Below are 19,931 nucleotides of genomic sequence, written 5' to 3' on the forward strand. Positions count from 1 at the left end.
GGTTTCGGCCCGAAACCGGCAAATAAAGGGACCACTTGGTAACGAGAGGGAGAAGCGAGAGTAAAGCGACCAGACATCATGTGGACAGGGGGAGGAGAAAGAGCAGAGGGAGCGCGCGAAGGCTGAACGCCCAGGCATTCGACCCCAGATCTCGACAGGCGAGCCGGAGCAGAGAGTTCCGCGGGCGCTGGGGGTGAGGGACCGGTGTGTCCGAGGGCAGACCTGGGGTTTCGCGGGCCCCTGACTGCAGCCGTCAGCGATGAGCGAGGCCAGCCGCGTCTGCTCTGGCTACTACAGCCTCAATCACAGCTTCGTGGAGCCCTTCCAGTGCCCCCGGCCCGGGGATGGGTCCGCGCTCGTCTTCTGCTGCGGCTTCGCAGACCTCAAGTACTGCTGCAGCGACCCGGGCAGCTACTTCCCCTACAAGCACAGCTACATGTGGAGCCTGAGGTGGGCAGAGCCGGGCGAGACAGGGAGGAGAGCTGGAGCCTCCCGGGGGACGGCCGGCCGGGCCTGGGGTCTGGGCAGGGGGCGAGCGACACTGCGGCCCCCCAGGCCCTGTCCCTTCTTCTGAGAAACCTCACCCCGGGGGTCGGGCTGTGAATCTGCCCCGGGACCCGGGACCAGGAGCGCGGGAGGAGCACAGACTCTGCGCCCTGGGCGCACGTGGGGCGCTTGGCTGGCCCCGCTCAGTTCACCTACCGCTGATGGGAGCGGATTGCTCTCTGTTCTCGCCAGGGAACCATTCTGAGGCAGGAGGTTCTACTGGCAGAGAGAGAAGCTACACGCAGATAACTTGAAAGGGAGGTTTTAGTTTTCTTTTTGGTTTGTTTGGGTACTTGGTGCGTTTGAATAGAAAGCGGCTCGTTTGGGCTAATTTTAAGACATTAACCAACGAATAGAGTGTTTTTAAGTCTCTTTGTGGTGTTGAAGGAATTGGCTGTATTCTTTAAAATATCAACAAGGTGTAGTCGTGTCTGTCCCTCTGTGTGTCTCTACCAAAAGCAAAAACCAAACCCAGTGTCGTCGAGTCAATTCCGACTCATAGCGACCCCATAGAACAGAGCAGAACTGCCCCCTAGAGTTTCCGAGGAGCGCCTGGCAGATTCGAACTGCGGACCGTTCGGTTAGCAGCCATAGCACTTAACCACTATGCTACCAGGCTTTCCTGTGTTCATAGGTGTATATATTTGACTGTGTGCGCACGCGCCTGAGCTTTATAATTTGCCCTTTTCAGATGTTCTGACACTGACCCCGAACCTAAGAGCCTAGTTAGAGACCCACCGAACGGTAGAGCTTTTAATTACAATGGTTACACACTCTGTAGAACCTTTCCAACACCTGACCTATTTGGCCATTGCTGAAAAGTGAAGAAACTGTAGTCTTTCTTGCCTCTTTTTTCTATGTGGGAATTGTATTTATTCCAACTAGTGTTTATGCAAACATTTTTATCATAAATCGCTTTTACATCCTCCCTCCACTCTAAATGATTGCAAACTTTGAACTTTCTTTTTTTTTTTTAATTTTGTGTGGAGAATGAATGAGGCTCCAAGATTGTAGGAAAGAACCCTGACCTTCACCTTAAATTGTCTCTTACAAACTCTGCTTATGTCTGGACAAGTGAAAGACTCTGCCAGCAAGAGAAGAATATTAATTCTCTGAATTTGTTAACATGATCCAAAATTTGGCACACGTGCCAAGTTCACAGCAAATAACATTAAATGTCACGACTTCAAGCAATGAAACAATTTTTTCCCTATATTGTAAGCTCCAAAATATCTCAAAAGGTGTGTCCACCTATCAATAAGCTAAACTCACAAAGTTATATTTTGCTGGAGTGGAGCAAAATGTTGAAAAAAAATGACAGGTTATACTCATGTTTAGTGGATTATTTGGGGAAGAAATCTATATTGCATTGTCATATTGTCTGTCCTTTTGGAAAATAACATAGTAATTCATCTCTGAGTCTTTGGAGGTGTTAATAATGGTGACAGTGCCTCCAAAGGAGACTGGCAACTCCCAAATCAAACCCAATTGGAAAATGTGCCTGATATTCTCAGATCCCCAAATAGCTTCAAAGTGACAAGCATCAGAAGATATAAAACCGTTCTAAGATTTACGAGGTTCTAAGGAGTGAACTGCATGCTGGGGTCTTTATTCACACTGACAAAATGGCCAGTGCAGCTCAACTACCATTTACTGTTCCTGGGAAATATAAAAATCATTTCAACTGAAGGCGTCAGTTAGCAGTGTTAAACCTCGGGTCCTCCTGAGTTATTGCGCTCTAAGAATACAAAAAAAAAAAAAAAAAGGGGAGATAAATTTATTAGAGCATATTCATTGCTTTCCACCCCTAAATTAAAATAGTCCAGCTGAGAAAAATATTCCAGGAGTTGCTCACATTTGTTCTGAGATTTTCCAGCTGCTAGAGGAAAGTGCAGCCACAGCTACCACTAGGAAAGTAAGAGAATCGCTGTATTAATGTGATGGCACTTTTAGACCCTCTCTCAGGGTTTGGAAAACAATTGTCATATGATGCTTCGTGGAAAGAATAATTCTTCTTTCCCTGTGTTTAGCCCACCTCCATCTTTTCTCCTCTTGTAAGTTTCTAACTCTTAGGGTTTCCTTTTGTTAACCTTCTCCAGGACCTAGGAAAATAATGCTTATTGCTCAGGGCTATGCATGAGTATATATTCAGTAAATATGTTTTAAAATGAATATTTTCAGACTCGTAGAGCTCCATGTTTACCCAGAATTTATACCCAGAGTTCTGCATGCATAAAGCAAAGTTTCTATAAAGTAGAACTGTGTCATTGAGACAGTTTGTCAAGATTATGGAGAACCCCCTTTTCTAACAGCAGTAATGACACACAAGAGCATAGACTCACTCCACTAAGTTTTTGTTCCCTTCAAATTGTCTGGTCTGGTTTTTTAATTGTGTACATTAAAAGCCTGTAATATGTATGTTGGATTTAATTAAATCGATGTTTATTCTCTGAAGATTTTTTAACAAGTAGATTCTCATTTTGGGGAACCTTTCCAGATGTCTAGTCTCCTATCTGCCTTGTGCAATAGATAATATTAAGTGGATTACATTCCCATATATCTGTGCACAGTGCAGTGACCCTAATCCTTCCTGACATTTACAGTCTACAAAATTGAGCAGCTTTGATGAAAACATGCACAAAAAAAGAGTTTCCAGGTATAGGGATTCTACTCTTTAGAAGACAGGGTACCAAATGAAAGTAAACCCCAAATTTAAATGTATAGACATATATTTTACTCGTAGGTTACCCAGTCTTTACTTGTGTGCAGGGTTAGAAGAATTGGGCTGACATTCATAAACTGATTACAAGAATGTCTGGAGGTCTGAGTTCGCTTGGGTAGCTAGGAGGCAATCTCTAAATTCCGGGGGTGTTTTTTCTCCTTAAATTAAGGATAAGTGAAGTGAGCTTGTGGTTGTTGTTAGGTGGCCTAGAGTCGATTCCGACTCATAATGACCCTATGCACAACAGAACAAAACACTGCCTGGGCCTGCCGCATCCTCAAAACTGTTGCTATGTTTGAGCCCGTTTTTGCAGCCACTGTGTCAATCCATCTCTTTGAGGGTCTTCCTCTTTTTCGCTGACCCTCGACTTTACCAAGCAGGATGTCCTTCTCCAGTCAAGGTCCCTCCTGATACCATGTCCAAAGTATGTGAAACAAAGCCTTGCCATCCTTGCTTCTAAGGAGCATTGTGGCTGTACTTCTTCCAAGGCAGATTTGTTGGTTCTTCTGGCAGTCCATGGTATATTCAGTATTGTTTGCCAACACCGTAATCCAGAGGCATTGATTCTTCTTTGGTCTTCTTTATTTATTATTCAGCTTTCTCATGCATATGAGACTACTGAAAATACTATGGCTTGGGTCAGGTTCATCTTAATGCTCAAAGTGATATTTCTGCTTTTTAACACTTTAAAGAGGTCTTTTGCAGCAGATATGCTGAATGCAATACATCCTTTGATTTCTTGACTGCTGCTTCCATGGTTATTGATAATGGATCCAAGTAAAATGAAGTCCTTGGCAATTCAATATTATATCCATTTACCATGACATTGCTTATTGGTCCAGTTACGAGAATTTTTGTTTTCTTTATGTTCAGGTGTAATCCATACTGAAAGTTTTAGTCGTTGATCTTCATCAGCAAGTGCTTCAAGGCCTCTTCACTTACAGCAAGCGAGGTTGTGTCATCTGCATAACGCAGGTTATTAGTGAGTCTTCCTCCAATCCTGATGCCTCGTTCTTCTTCGTATAGTCCAGTTTCTCGGATTATTTGGTCAGCATACAAATTTAATGAGTATGATGAAAGGATACAAGCCTGACACACACCTTTCCTGATTTTAAACTACACTATATCCCCTTGTTCTGTTCGAATGACTACCTCTTGGTCTGTTTACAGGCTCTGCATGATCACAATTAAGTTTTCTGAAATTTCCACTCTTCACAATTTTATCCATGATTTCTTATGATCCACACAGATGAATGCCTATGCATAGTCAATAAAACACAGGTAAACATAATCCTGGTATTCTCTGCTTTCAGCCAAGATCCATCCATGTCCTCTTCTGAATCCTGCTTGAGTTTCTCCCATTTCCCTGTTGATATATTGCTGTAACCACTTTTGAATTATATTCAGCAAAATTTTACTTGTGTGTGATATTAATGATATTGTGTGATAATTCCTCCGTTCTGTTGGATCACCTTTCTTTGAAATGGGCACAGATATGGATCTCTTACAGTTGGTTGGCCAGGTAGCTCTCCTCCAAATTTCTTGGCAGAGAAGAATGTGCACTTCCAGCACTGCTGTTGAAACATCTCTATCGGTATTCCGTCAATTCCTGGAGCCTCATTTTTTGCCACTGCATTCAGTGCATCTTGGACTTTTTCCTTCAATATCATTGATTCTTCATTATATGCTGTCTCCTGAAATGGTTGAACGTTGACCTGTTCTTTTTGGTATAGTGATTCTGTGTATTCCTTCCATCTTGTTTAGATGCATCCTGCATTGTTCAATATTTCGCTCATAGAATCCTTCAATAGTGCAACTGGAGGCTTGAATTTTTTCTTCAGTTCTTTCAGCTTGAGAAATGCCGAGCACTTTTTCCCCTTTTGGTTTTCTAACTCCAGGTCTTTGCACATGTCATTATAATACTTTGCTTTGTCTTCTCAAGCCACTCTTTGAAATCTTCTGTTCAGCTCTTTTACTTCATCATTTCTTCCATTCATCTTAGCTGCTCTACATTCAAAAGCAAGTTTCAGAGTGCCTTCTGACATCCATTTTGGTCTTTTCTTTCTTTTCTGTCTTTTTAATGACCTCTTGCTTTCTTCATGTATGATGCCCTTGATGTCATTCCACAACTCGTCTGATCTTTGGTCATTAGTGTTCAGCACATCAAATCTATTCTTGAGATGGTCTCTAAATTTAGGTGGGATATACTCAAGGTTGTACTTTGGCTCTCATGGACTTGTTCTAATTTTTTCAGCTTCAACTTGAACTTGGGTAAGAGCAATTGATGGTCTGTTCTGAAGTCAGCCCCTGGCCTTATTCTGACTGATGATATTAAGGTTCTCTATTGTCTTTTTCCACAGATGTATTTGATTTGATTCCTGTGTATTCCATCTGGCAAAATCCACATGTATAGTCATCATTTGTGCTATTGAAAAAGGCATTTGTAATGAATAATTGCTGGTGTTGTAAAATTCTATCATGTGATCTCTGGCATCATTTCTATCACCAAGGCCATATTTTCCGACTACCAATCTTTCTTTGTTTCTAATTTTCATATCCCAATCACCAGTAATTATCAGTGCATCTTGGTTGCATGTTTGATCAATTTCAGGCTGGAAAAGTTGGTAAAAATCTTTAATTCCTTCATCTTTGGCATTAGTGGTTGGTGGGTAAACTTGAGTAATAGTAATATTAACTGGACTTCCTTGTAGGCATATGGATATTATCCTATCACTGACAGAGTTATACTTCATGGTAGATCTTGAAATGTTCTTTTTGCCAATGAAGGTGATGCATTGTAGGCCCTATGACTGCCTGATTCAAAATGGCCAATACCAGTTCATTTCAGCTCATACCTAGGATATCGATCTTTATGCATTCCATTTCATTTTTGATGACTTCCAATTTTCCTAGAGTCATACTTCCTACAGTCCACGTTCTGATTATAAACAGATGTCGGCAGCTGTTCCTTCTCATTTTGAGTCATACCACGCCAGCAAATAAAGGTCTTGAGAGCTTTACTCCCTCCACATCATTAAGATCAACTCTACTTTGAGGAGACAGCTCCCAAAAGTCATACTCTGAGCATCTACCAACTTGAAGGGCTCCCCTTCTGGCACTATATCAGACAATTTTCTGTGGCTATTAATAAGGTTTTCACTGACCCACTTTTTTAGAAGTAGACTGCCAGTTCCTTCTTCCTAATCTGTCTTAGTCTGTAAACTCAGCTGAAACATGTCTGCCATGGGTGACCCTGCTGGTTTTTGAAATACTGATGGCATAGCTTCCACCATCACAGCAGCACGCAAGCCACCACAGTATGACAAACTTACAGACGAGTGGTGGGGAGTGAGCTTTGCCTCTCATTTTTAATTGTTCTCCTTCCTCCCAAAGCAGTGATGTCCCTAACATCCCTGGTCAAATTGTCCCTTCCCTTTTTTTTCCTCTGGTACAAGTCAGAGACTTAATTCCTGTGAAATAGCAAACCAGGATAATTACATGAATGAAGACAATGATATATGTGCCAAGTTACTATAGGCAGATCAATCATTAGTCAATTAGTATTTACCTCCATTTAAAGAATATTTCAAGATCTATCCTGAAGTACAACTCTGTCAGTGATAGGATAATATCCATACACCTACAAGGAAGGCCAGTTAATACGACTATTATTCAAATTTACCTGCCAAACACTGATGCCATAGATGAAAGAATTGAAGATTTTTAGCAACTTCCATAGTCTGAAATTGATCAAACATGCAATCAGGATGCATTGATAGTTATTGGTGATTCAAATGCAAAAGTTGGAAACAAAGAAGAAGGATTGGTAGTTGGAAAATACAGCCTTGGTGATAGAAATGATGCCTGAGATCACTTGATAGAATTTTGCAAGACCAATGATTTCTTCCTTACAAATACCTTTTTTCAACAACATAGTGACTATACATGTGGACCTCACCAGATATAATATGCAGGAATCAAATCAACTGCATATGAGGAAATAGTTAATGGAGAAGCTCAGGACCATCAGTCAGAACAATGCCAGGGGCCAACACTGGAATAGACCATCAGTTGCTCATATGCAAGTTCAAGTTGAAGCTGAAGAAAATTAGAACAAGTCCATGAGAGCCAAAGTACAACCTTGAGTATACACCACCTAAATTTAGAGACCATCTCAAGAATAGATTTGATGTGTTGAACACTAATGACCAAAGATCAGATGAGTTGTGGAATGACATCATGGGCATCATATGTGAAGAAAGCAAGAGGTCATTAAAAAGACAGGAAAGAAAGAAGAGACCAAAATGGATGTCAGAAGACACTCTGAAACTTGCTCTTGAATGTAGAGCAGCTAAGATGAATGGAAGAAGTGATGAAGTAAAAGAGCTGAACAGAAGATTTCAAAGAGTGGCTTGAGAAGACGAAGTAAAGTATTATAATGACATGTGCAAAGACCTTGAGTTAGAAAACCAAAAGGGAAGAACATGCTCGGCATTTCTCAAGCTGAAAGAACTGAAGAAAAAATTCAAGCCTCCAGTTGCAATATCGAAGGATTCTACGGGGAAACTATTAAATGATGCAGCAAGCATCAAAAGAAGATGGAGAAATACACAGAGTCACTATACCAAAAAGAACAGGTCAATGTTCAACCATTTCAGGAAGTAGCATATGATCAGGAACCAATGGTGCTGAAGGAAGAGGTCCAAGCTGCACTGAAAGCAATGGCAAAAAACAAGCTCCAGGAATTGACAGGATACCAACTGAGATGCTTGAACAAATGGATGCAGCACTGGAGGTGCTCACTCATCTATGCCAAGAAATTTGGAAGACACTACCTGGCCAACCAATTGAAGGAGATCCACATTTATGCCTATTCCAAAGAAAGGTGATGTATCTGAATGTGGATATTATCAAACAATATCATTAATATCACACTCAAATAAAACTTTGCTGAAGATCATTCAAAAATGGTTGCAGCAGTACATTGACAGGAAACTGCCAGAAATTCAAGCTAGATTCAGAAGAGTACGTGTAATAAAGGATAGCAGATGGATTCTGGCTGAAAGCAAAGAATACCAGAAAGATGTTTACCTGTGTGCGTGTGTTTAATTGTACTTTAGATGAAGGTTTACAGAGTAAACAAGTTTCTCATTAAACAATACATGCATTGCTTTGTAACATTGTTTGCCAACCCCATGACATGTTAGCGCTCTCCCCTTCTTGACGTTGGGCTCCCCATTAACAGCTTTTCTGTCCCCTCCTGCTTTCTCATCCTTGCCCCTGAGCTGGTGTGCCCATTTAGTCTTGGCCCTGTCTAATCTTAGGCTAAAGGGTTACTTGTGTTTTATGGACTATACCAAGGCATTTAACTGTGTAGGATCATAACAAATTTTGGATAACACTGCAAAGAATGGGAATTCCAGAACAACTCAATCGTGTTCGTGAAGAACCTGTACCTAGATCATGAGGCAGTCGTTTGAATAGGACAGGGTGTACTGAGTGGTTTAAAGTCAGGGTTGTATCCTTTCACCACATCTATTCAATCTGTATGCTGAGCAAATAATCCAAGAACCTGGGCTGTATGAAGAAGAACAGGGCATTGGGTTTGGAGGATGACTCATTAACAACCTGCGATATGCAGATGACACAACCTTGCTTACTGAAAGTGAAGAGGACTTGAAGCATTTACTGATGAAGACCACAGCCTTCAGTATGGATTACACCTCAACATAAAGAAAACAAGGATCTTCACAACTAGACCAATAAGCAACATCATGATAAACAGAGAAAAGATTGAAGTTGTCAAGGATTTCATTTTACTTGGATCCACAATCAACACCCATGGAAGCAGCGGTCGAGAAATCAAAGGATGCATTGCACTGAGCAAATCTGCTACAAAAGACCTCTTTAAATTGTTTAAATCAAAGATGTCACCTTGAAAACTATGGTTGGCCTGACCCAAGCAATGCTGTTTTCAATCACTTCATATGCATGCACAAGCTGGACAATGAATAAGGAAGACTGACAAAGATCTGATACCTGTTAATTTGGCAAAGAATATTGAATGTACCATGGACTGCCAAAAGAACGAACAAATCTATGTTGGAAGAAGTACAGCCAGAGTGCTACTTAGAAGGAACAATGGCGAGACTATATCTCACATACTTTGGACATGTTATCAGGAGAGATCAATCCCTGGAGGACATCGTGCTTGTAGAGGGTCAGTGAAAAAGAGAAAAAACCCCAGCGAGATATATTGACACAGTGGCTGCAACAATGGGCTGAAGCATAACAGTGATTGTGAGGATGGTGCAGGACTGAGTAGTGTTTCGTTCTGTTGTACACAGGGTCGCAATGAGTCAGAACTGACTTGATGGCACCTAACAATAACGACAACATAGAACATATATTAGAAGCTAAACACTCTATTAAACACTTCTAAGAAGTGTGCAAGACACTATGGGAAAGTTGACAGAATTACCTATTCTTGAAAGCCTTAACATCTATTTATATATGTATTTACACATATGCACACATACAAATTGTTCAAGAAAGTAGAGTGCATAAGTTTGAAAATTGGTCTTTCCAGATAATTCTCGTTTTGCCAAGTTTCTTTCCCACTTAAAAAATTAAGTTCACAAGTTTATAATAACTATATTATTCCTCAGTGGATTAGTCTTGTAAGTAACTCCACCAGAGGGAATTATTACATTAGTGCATAACAGATAAAATCAGTTAAACATTTTATTTTTAGAGAACAGTATAAAATTTCTTTCTTAATGCTAGAAGCCGTTGATGTTATGCCCTTTTAGAAAGTGAAAACTCAAACAGAAATTAAGAGAATTTGTAAAAACCAAACCAAAACTACAAGACATACTAAATGAAGTCCTCTGGTTAGAAAATCAGTAACATCAGATAACAGCTCAAGACTAGAACACAGGACAGAACAACCAGATATTAACTCAGATAGGGAGGTCACAAAAATAAATCAAAGCTAAAACACTGAAAATAGGGAAACAGAGATGTCAATATGTAAAAGATGACAACATTAAAAAAAAAAAAGAGGGACTAAATAATGTAGTCATAGAACTTTCATACATAGAGGAAGTCAAGGAGAGATCAAGAAATAAAAGATTGGTTTAAACTTAGAAAAATAGAGGTAAATATTAGGGTAAACACAAAGGAAACTAATGATCCTACACATCAAAATAAAAAAGAAGAAAAACATAAAGACTCAACGAATACAAAATCAACAACAATGAAAAAGAGAAAAAAAAAATAAGAATAGCGACTCAGCACAGAAAATTAAGTGAAAAAGAGAAACTGTCAATGACACATACACAAAATACATCAAAATGACAGCACTAAACTCATACCTATTAATAATTACACTGAATGTAAATGGACTAAATGTACCAATAAAGAGACAAAGAGTAGAAGAATGGATAAAAAAAAAAGATCCGTCTATATCCTGCCAACAAAAGACACACCTTAGACTCAGAGACACAAACTAAAACTTAAAGGATGGAAAAAAATATATCAAGCAAACAGCAATCAAAAAATAGCAGGGGTGGCAATATTAATCTCTGACAAAATAGACTTTAAAGCAAAATCCACCACAAAGGATAAGAAAGAACACTATATAATGATTAAAGGGTCAATATACCAGGAGGACACAATCATAATAAATATTTACACACCCAACGACAGGGCTCCAAAATACATAAAACAAACTGCAACAGCATTGAAAAGAGAAATAGACAGCTCCACAATAATAGTAGGATGCTTCAGCACACCACTTTTGGTGAAGGACAGAACATCCAGAAGGAAGCTCAATAAAGACTGGAAAATCTAAATGCCACAATCAACCAACTTAACCTCATAGACATATACAGAACACTTCACCCAACAGCAGCCAAAAATAATTTCTTTTCCAATGCGCATGGAACATTCTCCAGAATAGACCACATATTAGGTCATAAAGTAAGCCTTAACATAATCCAAAACATAGAAATATTACAAAGCATCATTTTTGACTATGAAGCCATAAAAGTAAACCAATAATAGAAAAAGCAAGGAAAAAAATCAAGTACATGGAAAGTAAACAACACCTTGCTTAAAAACTACAGGGTTATAGAAGAAATCAAGGATGGAATAAAGAAATTCACAGAATCAAATGAGAATGAAAACACATCCTACCAGAACCTTTGGAACATAGCAAAAGCAGTGCTGAGAGGTCAATTTATAGCAATAAATAGAAAGTGAAAACTCAGACTAAACATAAACTTTGTATAAATTTCATAAATACTGTTTTTCTTTAATTTGAACATTCTTTTTTGTGATAGTTGTGATTTTGTAGATCAGTAAATAGCATCTCCCATATTTATCTCCAGTTCTACATTGCTAGTAAACATTTACTTCACTGCTTTTGCAGAAGCAAATATTTTTCTATTCATCTGTCATTAGACCCTTATCTTTGCTTCTAAAATGTATTAATTATAGAGGTTTATTTGAATGGGATATTTTTGAACTACCTCTAGAGAATCATGGGACATTGTACTCATAATTTGAATTCACGTGGTCTTTCATATATAAATTTAAAAGAGCCTGAAAATGTATAGAAAAAATAAAATTTTTTGGTGGTAGAAAAAGGTGAGTTATAGATTTCTACCACATACAGTTTATACTAAAATATAATGTGGTTATGAGTGATTGGGGACAAGAATCAACAATATTTCAACCTCCTCTCGAGATTATTTCAAACCTGCTTGTGTGATGGTTATACTCAACGTTTTGTCTTTTTTCCCTTAGCATTGGCGCTCTGATTGGATTGGGAATTGCTGCCCTTGTTTTACTTGCCTTTGTCATCAGCGTCTGCGTCCTTTGCTATTTATTTCTGTATACAAAGCCTCAAAGATTAGACACTGGCCTTAAACTTCAACACCTAGAAGCTTCTTCCATCCAAGAAGGTAATCAGTATCCATTATTTCTAACCAATTACCTGTACTGTATCCAAAAGGATAATCTGTACCTGGGTAGCAGATCATATTGTTAAAATGAATCCTTTTTAAAATTCAATTTATAAAAAAAAAAATTCAATTTATTATGTGTCTTTCTAAAAATTCACACTGCATCAGGCCTTAATGATGGAATACCTTAGAGAAATTGTGCCCAAGGAACAATAGCAGCATGATGTAAGTGTTCTTAAAAAAAGGAAAAATAAAACATTGGTCCCACAAATCCACCTTAATCTGTTCAGGTCCCTTCAGTTATAAAAGCTCTATCCTCTTAGAATTTTTAAAGTTTGCTTTTAGATGAAGCCAGAAAAGTAAAATAGAAGGACAAAAGATTTGACAATTAATTCTCAGTGTTGCGCCGCTTTTGACTGGTTAGTCATTGGTCAGTTAAGCATTTACCTGGGTGCCTACTGCGTGCAGGATTCTGTGGAGGCACATAAAATAATTCAGAGACATACGAAAGAAATAGGAAAAAAATGTTGCTGCTGTTGGATGCCGTCAAGTCTTTTCCAACTCATAGTGACCCTGTGTACAACAGAACGAAACACTGCTTGGACCTGTGCCATCCTCATGATTGTTGTTATGCTTGAGCCCATTGTTGCAGCCACTGTGTCAATCCATCTCGTTAAGGGTCTTCCCCTTTTTCACTGACCCTCGACTTTACCAAGCATGATGTCCTTCTCCGGGGACTGATCCAAGAAAATAAATATAAGGCAGTTTTTTTTTTCTTGACAAGATTACGAGCTAGTTAAAATATAGGGTGTATTTATGTGCATGTGTGTGTGTAGTGTGACTGTTAAAAACAAGAAGAAATTTTTAGTTATGGTTTGTAGAGCTACCTCTCATGATTATCTCAGTTATAAAGTGCTACACAAATGCTGATTGTTATCATTATTAAACTGAATCAGAAAGTATTGTTAAAACTTTAGTGAACATAAATTTCTATTAAGGAGGCTTGGTGGCAAAATAGTTAAGCACTGGGTGGGCATCTAATTGAAAGGTTGGTGGAATTGACTCCATGGCACACAACAACAACACATTTCTAGTAGTTTATTAAAAAAGCAGTAGTCATGAATTTTAGTTTGAGAGATACATATAATTAGAACAGTACACAGGTACTCACTTGCTTCTCATTTAAAAAGAAAATTAAAACCCTCATTTTAAAGCATTGAGAAAAGTCCCTGCCAATTATGTTTTATGTTAGCTGGATCCTGAGCTTGTGTTTATGGAGTATATGCTCTGAGATTATCTAACACACTGCTACTGTGTGATTGCGTTAGCTCCAGTTCCCTTCTCTGGAGAGCAGACTTCTGTCGGAGGTTGTCCTTTATCACAGAGCAAGGGGCCAAGTTCCTGTTGGAGTTCTCTTCCTGAAGCAGTGTTTGGAGACTGCATGGCCAAAATGACAGGCTGTTAACTAAATTTAGTCCAAATGGCTTAGACCCAGTTTCTCCACGGGCAAAGTGAAGCAGTATAATTAGTGATTATCAAATAATTTTTATCTCAACTGCTTAAATAAGTTAAAGTAGTATCTCTTAAAATTTACTGCACATAAGAATCACCTAGGGAGCTTGTTAAAAACACAAATTCCAGAATCAAACTCTCTGGGGATACAGAGGGGAATCTGCATTTTTAAACAAGCAGCTTATCTTCCTGCTTCTGCCCTTGCTACCCTGCTGTCTGCTCTCCACCGAACAGCGAGAGTGAGCCTATTAAACCATGCCGTCAGGTCACCCTTCTGCCCCAAACCCTGATGGCTTCCCATCTCTCTTGATGTAAAAGACACTCCTTATTGTGACCTACGGGGACCTCTGGGGTCTGCCCTCTCCTCTTTTATTTCTCTGCTCACCTCTTCATGCCTAGCCACATTGACCTCTTTGCTGTTCCTTGAAACACCTGCCTGAGGGCCTTGGCTCATGCTGTCACCATTATCCAGAATGCTGTTTCCTCAGATATATTCAGCATTTGTAACTCGTCTTCCACATTTCATTACTTTACTCCTGAGCGTTCACCGCTAGCATATTATCTATTTTACTTACCTATTGTCTAACTTTCCTCCACCTCAGCTAGAAAGTAAGGTGCGTGGAAGCAGGAATTTTTATCTTGTTTGTTTACTAACGTATCTTCAGTGCCCAGGAAAAAAAAAAACCCAGTGCCCTCGAGTCGATGCCCAGAACTCAATAAATATTTGTTGAATGAATTGAGTGGAAGAGCACTGCACCTCTCTATTGTAGGTATGTATCAAAAGAGCATATTTTGAGAAATGCTGACTGAAACTCTCATCACCATTAAAATCACCAAGTAGTTGACAGCCTCCTCTATACAATGCACTGTGCTTGTAAAAATGGATTTTTCCTAATTTATTTCAGAGACTGCTTCAAAATTTTCTTTTGTGTTGGTTCTGAGAACCCAGCAGCAGAATTCAAGTCCTGTAATCTTATTACTGTTTAGCTAAGGAGACTTATTGTCTTAAATACCTAGGGCTGCTGTAACACATACACTACAAGTGGGTGGCTTTAAAGAACAGAAATTTATTTTCTCATAGTTCTGGAAGCTGAATGTCCAAATCAGGGTATTCGCCATGTCGATTCCTTCTGTGAGCATCTCTCCTAGTTTCTGGTGTCTGCCGGTGATACTTGGCTTTCCTTTGCTTGTAGACCATCCTCACATGTTGTCTGTGTTCCCCTGTGTGCGTGTGTCTGTACTGGCCTTTTTATAACTGAGTCGTAATTAGATTTAGAACCCACTCTACTTAGGTATGATCTAATTAACAGAACCAAGAAAACTGTTTACAAACAGGATTACTTTCAGAGATATAACCAAACCCATTGGCACTGAGATGATTTCAACTCTTAGTGACCCTATGGGACAGAGGAGAACTGCCCTTTACAGTTTCCAAGGCTGCAATCTTTACTGAAGCAGACTGCCACACCTTTCTCCTGCAGAGCAGCTGGTGGGTTTGAACCACTAACCTTTTGGTTAGCAGCTGAACACTTAACCACTGTGCCACCAGGGCTCCTTTCCAGAAGTGGAGGGGTTAGAATTTCAACATATATTTGGTGGGGGAGGGGGCCACAATTGAATCCATAACATTCTTTCATGCACTTCCTATATAGTTAGATACATGGGAAGTGCAGAAGAAGCCTTAGTGGCACAGTGGTTAACAGCATGGCTGCTAACCAAAAGGTTGGCAGTTTGAATCCACCAACTGCTCCTTGGAAACCCTATGGGGCAGTTCTGTTCTATCCTATAGGGTTGCTATGAGGCAGAATTAACTCAAGGGCGATGCATTTTTTTGGTTCATACAGTTAGATGAGGCTGCTTTCTTGCATGGAAATGTTCCCACTCTGTCCCTACCAAAAATATTATATTTATTAAGTTAGTAAATTAATTTAACACATTTCAGGAGTGCTTACTTTTGGTAAGGCAGGATTTTATATGATCACTGCCTCCCTGCTGCTTTTAAATGATGTGATTTTGGTCCCTTGGAACAGAAAGAGAAAATGGTTTCTGTTTAAGAAGGACCCTTTGATAATTAAACATTGCTGTACCCGTTGTTAAATATACATGTTCCATTCCAAGGATTTTTCCATCTAGCAATAGATTCCAATGTACTTACTATCTATTGAGAAAATAGTTCTGGAGCTGTATTCCATTTAAGGAATGTTTTAATCGTGAGGAACATAATGAAATGTTTGCATAATAAATCAAGCAAGCAAACGTTACATAGGAGGAAAATTGGTATCACCAGTTACCACACTTCTCTTTCAAAGCTATCTGTTCTTAAGACTCAAACTCTCATTATTTTAGAGTAATTGTAATAATTGAAACTGTTTTCATTACAGGCAGTTTGAATGACCTAAAGGGAAACATGTTTTTGTGCACATTTTAAAACTGACTTAGGGTACTGGACTTTTTTTTTCCCTGTAAATGAAAATAAGTCTAAAATAGCCTAAGCTTAGACTGTTTTGCCAATAATTTTTTGTTTAGTGTATCTTTTTTCTGCTGGGTTTCATTCTTTTTAATGTGTACAATTTCAGACTTTAGACAGATTTGCATTGATCTTGAAAAAGCAGTTCTCTGACAGTGACTGTAGAGCTTAATTGGGCTACCTCCAGGGCTCACTTTGAACAGAGACTATTGCCAAGCAGTTGGCTCTTATATTGTGCCCCGTCACCATTTTATTCCCTTTTAACTTTTGTGTTTTATGCTACGCATGTTTCAAATGCCAACATTTAAAAAAAATACCATGGTTTGTAAACTGTACAGGATAGGAAATACAGATCCCTAGAAGCTGACACCAAGCAGGAGAGGAATATAGAAGGGACATCTTCCTGAGTAGACGCCCCGAGCATGAGGGCTCGTTTCATAGGACATAGAAGAATTAATGGCTCATACAGGAGCCATTAAGAGGGTGAATATATTAGATTTTTGCTTCTCAAACTTTTCCATTGGAGAATCCTTAAATGTAGATTAAAAAAAGAAATTTTACCCCCAGAGTTCTCAGGGCTAGAGTGGAAAGGCCCGACTTAAGTCTTACAAGCATTAAGTTTTTCAGCTTCCCACTTTATTTTTAATTTTCAGGTTGATTTCTTAACATAATGGTTAATTTTACTCTAATAATAACATCTTCTCCCTTCCATATCTGAATAAAATGGATGCTCCTGGAGGATAAAGCATGTTCACCCAGTGGCCTTGAATTTCCATGGATACAATGGGATTGTTGGGGGAGGGGGACAGGAGTGAGGAGAGGCATACTGAGCAGCAGTCTTCTCTTAAAAACAGAAGGGCAGATGTAGTAGAGCTGCTTGGCACAAATATAATAATACAGTTGTATAGGAATTAGAGACAATTACAAGCCCATAGTTGGTAGTCTCTTTGTAAAGGCAGACAATATACATTTAAAAAGGGCAGGTAATTAGCAGTAAGGTACAGTAGTCTAGGAGAAAAATGTAAATTGTATGTGGCATATGGAGAAAGCAAATTTTTAGCTCATACAATTGCTTATTTTACTCGTGGGCAGAATAGGAGTTGGACAGGCTCAGAAAATGAATGGCCTGCGCTATTTCTTTTTAGAAAATAGCCTCACCCTACCTTCCCCTACACCTGGAAAGAAAATCTTCTTTTCAATTCATGTTCATGGTAGGAAAATTAGAAAATACAGAGAGATAAAGTAAGTTACTGATGATCCCACTACACAGAGAAAACAGGCATTAACACAGGATATTCTCCATGGCTTTTTTTTCCCCCTGTGTATCTCTCTCTTTCTCTGGAGTCCCTGCGTGGTACAATTTACACAGCGCTTGGCTGCTGGCCGAAAGTTTGGAGGTCCACCCAGAGGTGTCTCAGAAGAAAGGCCTAGCAATCTACTTCCAAAAAGTTGTCCACTGAAAACCCTATGGAGCACAGTTCTACTCTGACACACACGTAACCATGAGTCGCAGTCAACTTGATGGCAACTTTAAAAAAAAAATTTATCTGTAACAAAAGGAGGAAAAATGAGTCTTAAAATACGCTTTTTTTTTTTTTTCACTTAACAATACTGGCATGTTTCTTTGCCAATAAATAAATACCATTACCATCAATTTTTTGTGGTTCCCCTTTAGTAACTAGATTTTTAAAAATTCTTTAATCTTGATATAATTTTACACTTCCAGAGAAGAAGCAAAGTATAGAGAACCCTTGTATCCCTCTTCACATTTACAGTTAATAGTTTGCATCATTTGCTTTATCATTGTCTACATATTTATTTTCTGATCCATTTGAGAATAATTTGCACTTATCATTCCCCTTGAATGATAAATATATCAGTGTGTATTTCCTAAGAAAAGGATTTCCTCTTAATTTATTAAAATCAGGAGATATGACATTGACAGAGTAATATTATCTAATCCACAGTTCCTATTGAAATTTTGCCAATAACACCCTTAATAGCTTTTTTGTTTTTGTTTTTGCTTATCTAGGATCTAATCTAGAATCATATTTTGTGGTTAGTTCTCATATTTCTTTATTCTCCTTTAATGCTCCCCCTGCCTTTGTCTTTCATGATCTTGATATTTTGAAAAGTAAAGGCCAGCTATTTTGTACGATGGCCCTCTATTTAGGTTTGTCTGATGTTTTCTCATGATTTGAGACAGATCATACATTTTTGACAGGAATTGCACAAAAATTCTCTCAGGGCACCTTATCAGGAATCACATATGTTGGTTTGTCCCATCGCTGGTGATGCTAACTTGGATTCCTTGATTAAGGTTGGATTTACTACATTAATCCATTATAAAGTCACTGTTTTTCCTTTTGTGATTACTAAATCATTTGTGAGGGGGAACTTTGAGACTATATAGATATCCTGTTCCCACTAGGGCTTCCCCTCAATATTTAATGATTCTTGACTGAATTAGCTATTATGATAGTTGTAAAATAGTGATTTTCTAACCTCAGCATTCCTTCTACGTTTATTAGTCGTTATTCTACTACACCACCATGTGTCTATCAGTTTGTTATACTGTGGTGGCTTGGACTCTCCCATTTCTCCAAGAAGCCTGGTTCATTTCAGTTGGGAATGGTTTTAGAAACCAAGGTCTAGTTGTACCACATTTTATTAAATTATTATCTTTGAACTAGTTTCTTTTTTTTTCTTTCTGTTTTATATACACTGAGCATGTAAATATTTTCTTAGAATAAATCCATGGGAGTGGAATTACTAATCAAACCTGGGTACACTTTAAAGGCTTTGGACACAGGTTGCCAGTTGCTGTCTAGAAAAGTACCTTTTCATACTTACCTGTTTCCCTATGTCCTCTGTGGGGATTATTATTTGGGAAACCCTGGCAGTGTAGTGGTTAAGTGCTATGGCTACTAACTGGAAGGTCAGCAGTTTAAATCCACCAGGCACTCCTTGGAAACTCTGTGGGGCAGTTCTACTCTGTCCTATTGGGTCACTATGAGTCAGAATCAACTCAATGGCAACGGTTTTTTTTTTTTTTTTAAGTCTGTCTCAGAAGAAGTACAGCAAGGATGCTCCTTAGAAGCAAGGACGGTGAGAATACACTTCACATACTTTGGACATGTAATCAGGAGGGATCAGTCCCTAGAGAAGTACATCATCCTTGGTAAAGTAGAGGGTCAGCGAAAAAGAGGAAGACCCTCTGCGAGATGGATTGGCACAGTGGCTGCAACAATGGGCTCAAGCAAAACAATGATTGTAAGGATGGTGCAGAACAGGGCAGTGTTTTGTTGTGTTGTACATAGGGTCACTACGAGTGGGCATTGACTTGATAGCACCTAACAACAACAACAATGTCTTACTAATTTCATCGAGGAAAGTAGGAAAGTGTTTTATTTTAAATTTATTTGATTAGTAATGAGAGTGGACTTTTTATGTTTATTTCTCATTTATTTTATGATAATTGCCTGCTCATGTCTTTTACTCATTTTTCTATAGGTATGTTCATCTTTTCATTGGTTTACTAAGAACTTCCCACATAGTAACTAAACTTTTTCTTTTGACATATATTCCAAATAGTTTTCTCAGTTGTTTCTCTTTTAATTTTGTACATGACTGTGTTTCAAATGTAGAAGTTTCTCCTTTGTGGTCTCTCCTTTTGGTTTCACATTCAGAAAGTTCTCCCCTCACTATAAGATAT

The 19,931-nt window shown here is 38.8% G+C and overlaps 1 protein-coding gene across 1 annotated transcript in view; it reads left to right on the top strand.

The window, feature by feature from the left end:
- The first annotated feature begins 259 nt into the window (after nucleotides 1–259).
- Nucleotides 260–19,931, top strand: part of SHISAL2B (shisa like 2B) — a 30,054-nt gene continuing 10,382 nt past the window's right edge. Inside the window, exons 1-2 of the mRNA XM_049864601.1 lie at nucleotides 260–450; nucleotides 12,080–12,237. Coding sequence (XP_049720558.1) covers nucleotides 260–450; nucleotides 12,080–12,237 — 349 coding nt within the window. The remainder of the gene's footprint in view (nucleotides 451–12,079; nucleotides 12,238–19,931) is intronic.

The sequence above is a fragment of the Elephas maximus genome, chromosome 2 (assembly GCF_024166365.1).
Source record: "Elephas maximus indicus isolate mEleMax1 chromosome 2, mEleMax1 primary haplotype, whole genome shotgun sequence".
In the NCBI taxonomy this organism is placed as follows: Eukaryota; Metazoa; Chordata; class Mammalia; order Proboscidea; family Elephantidae; genus Elephas; species Elephas maximus.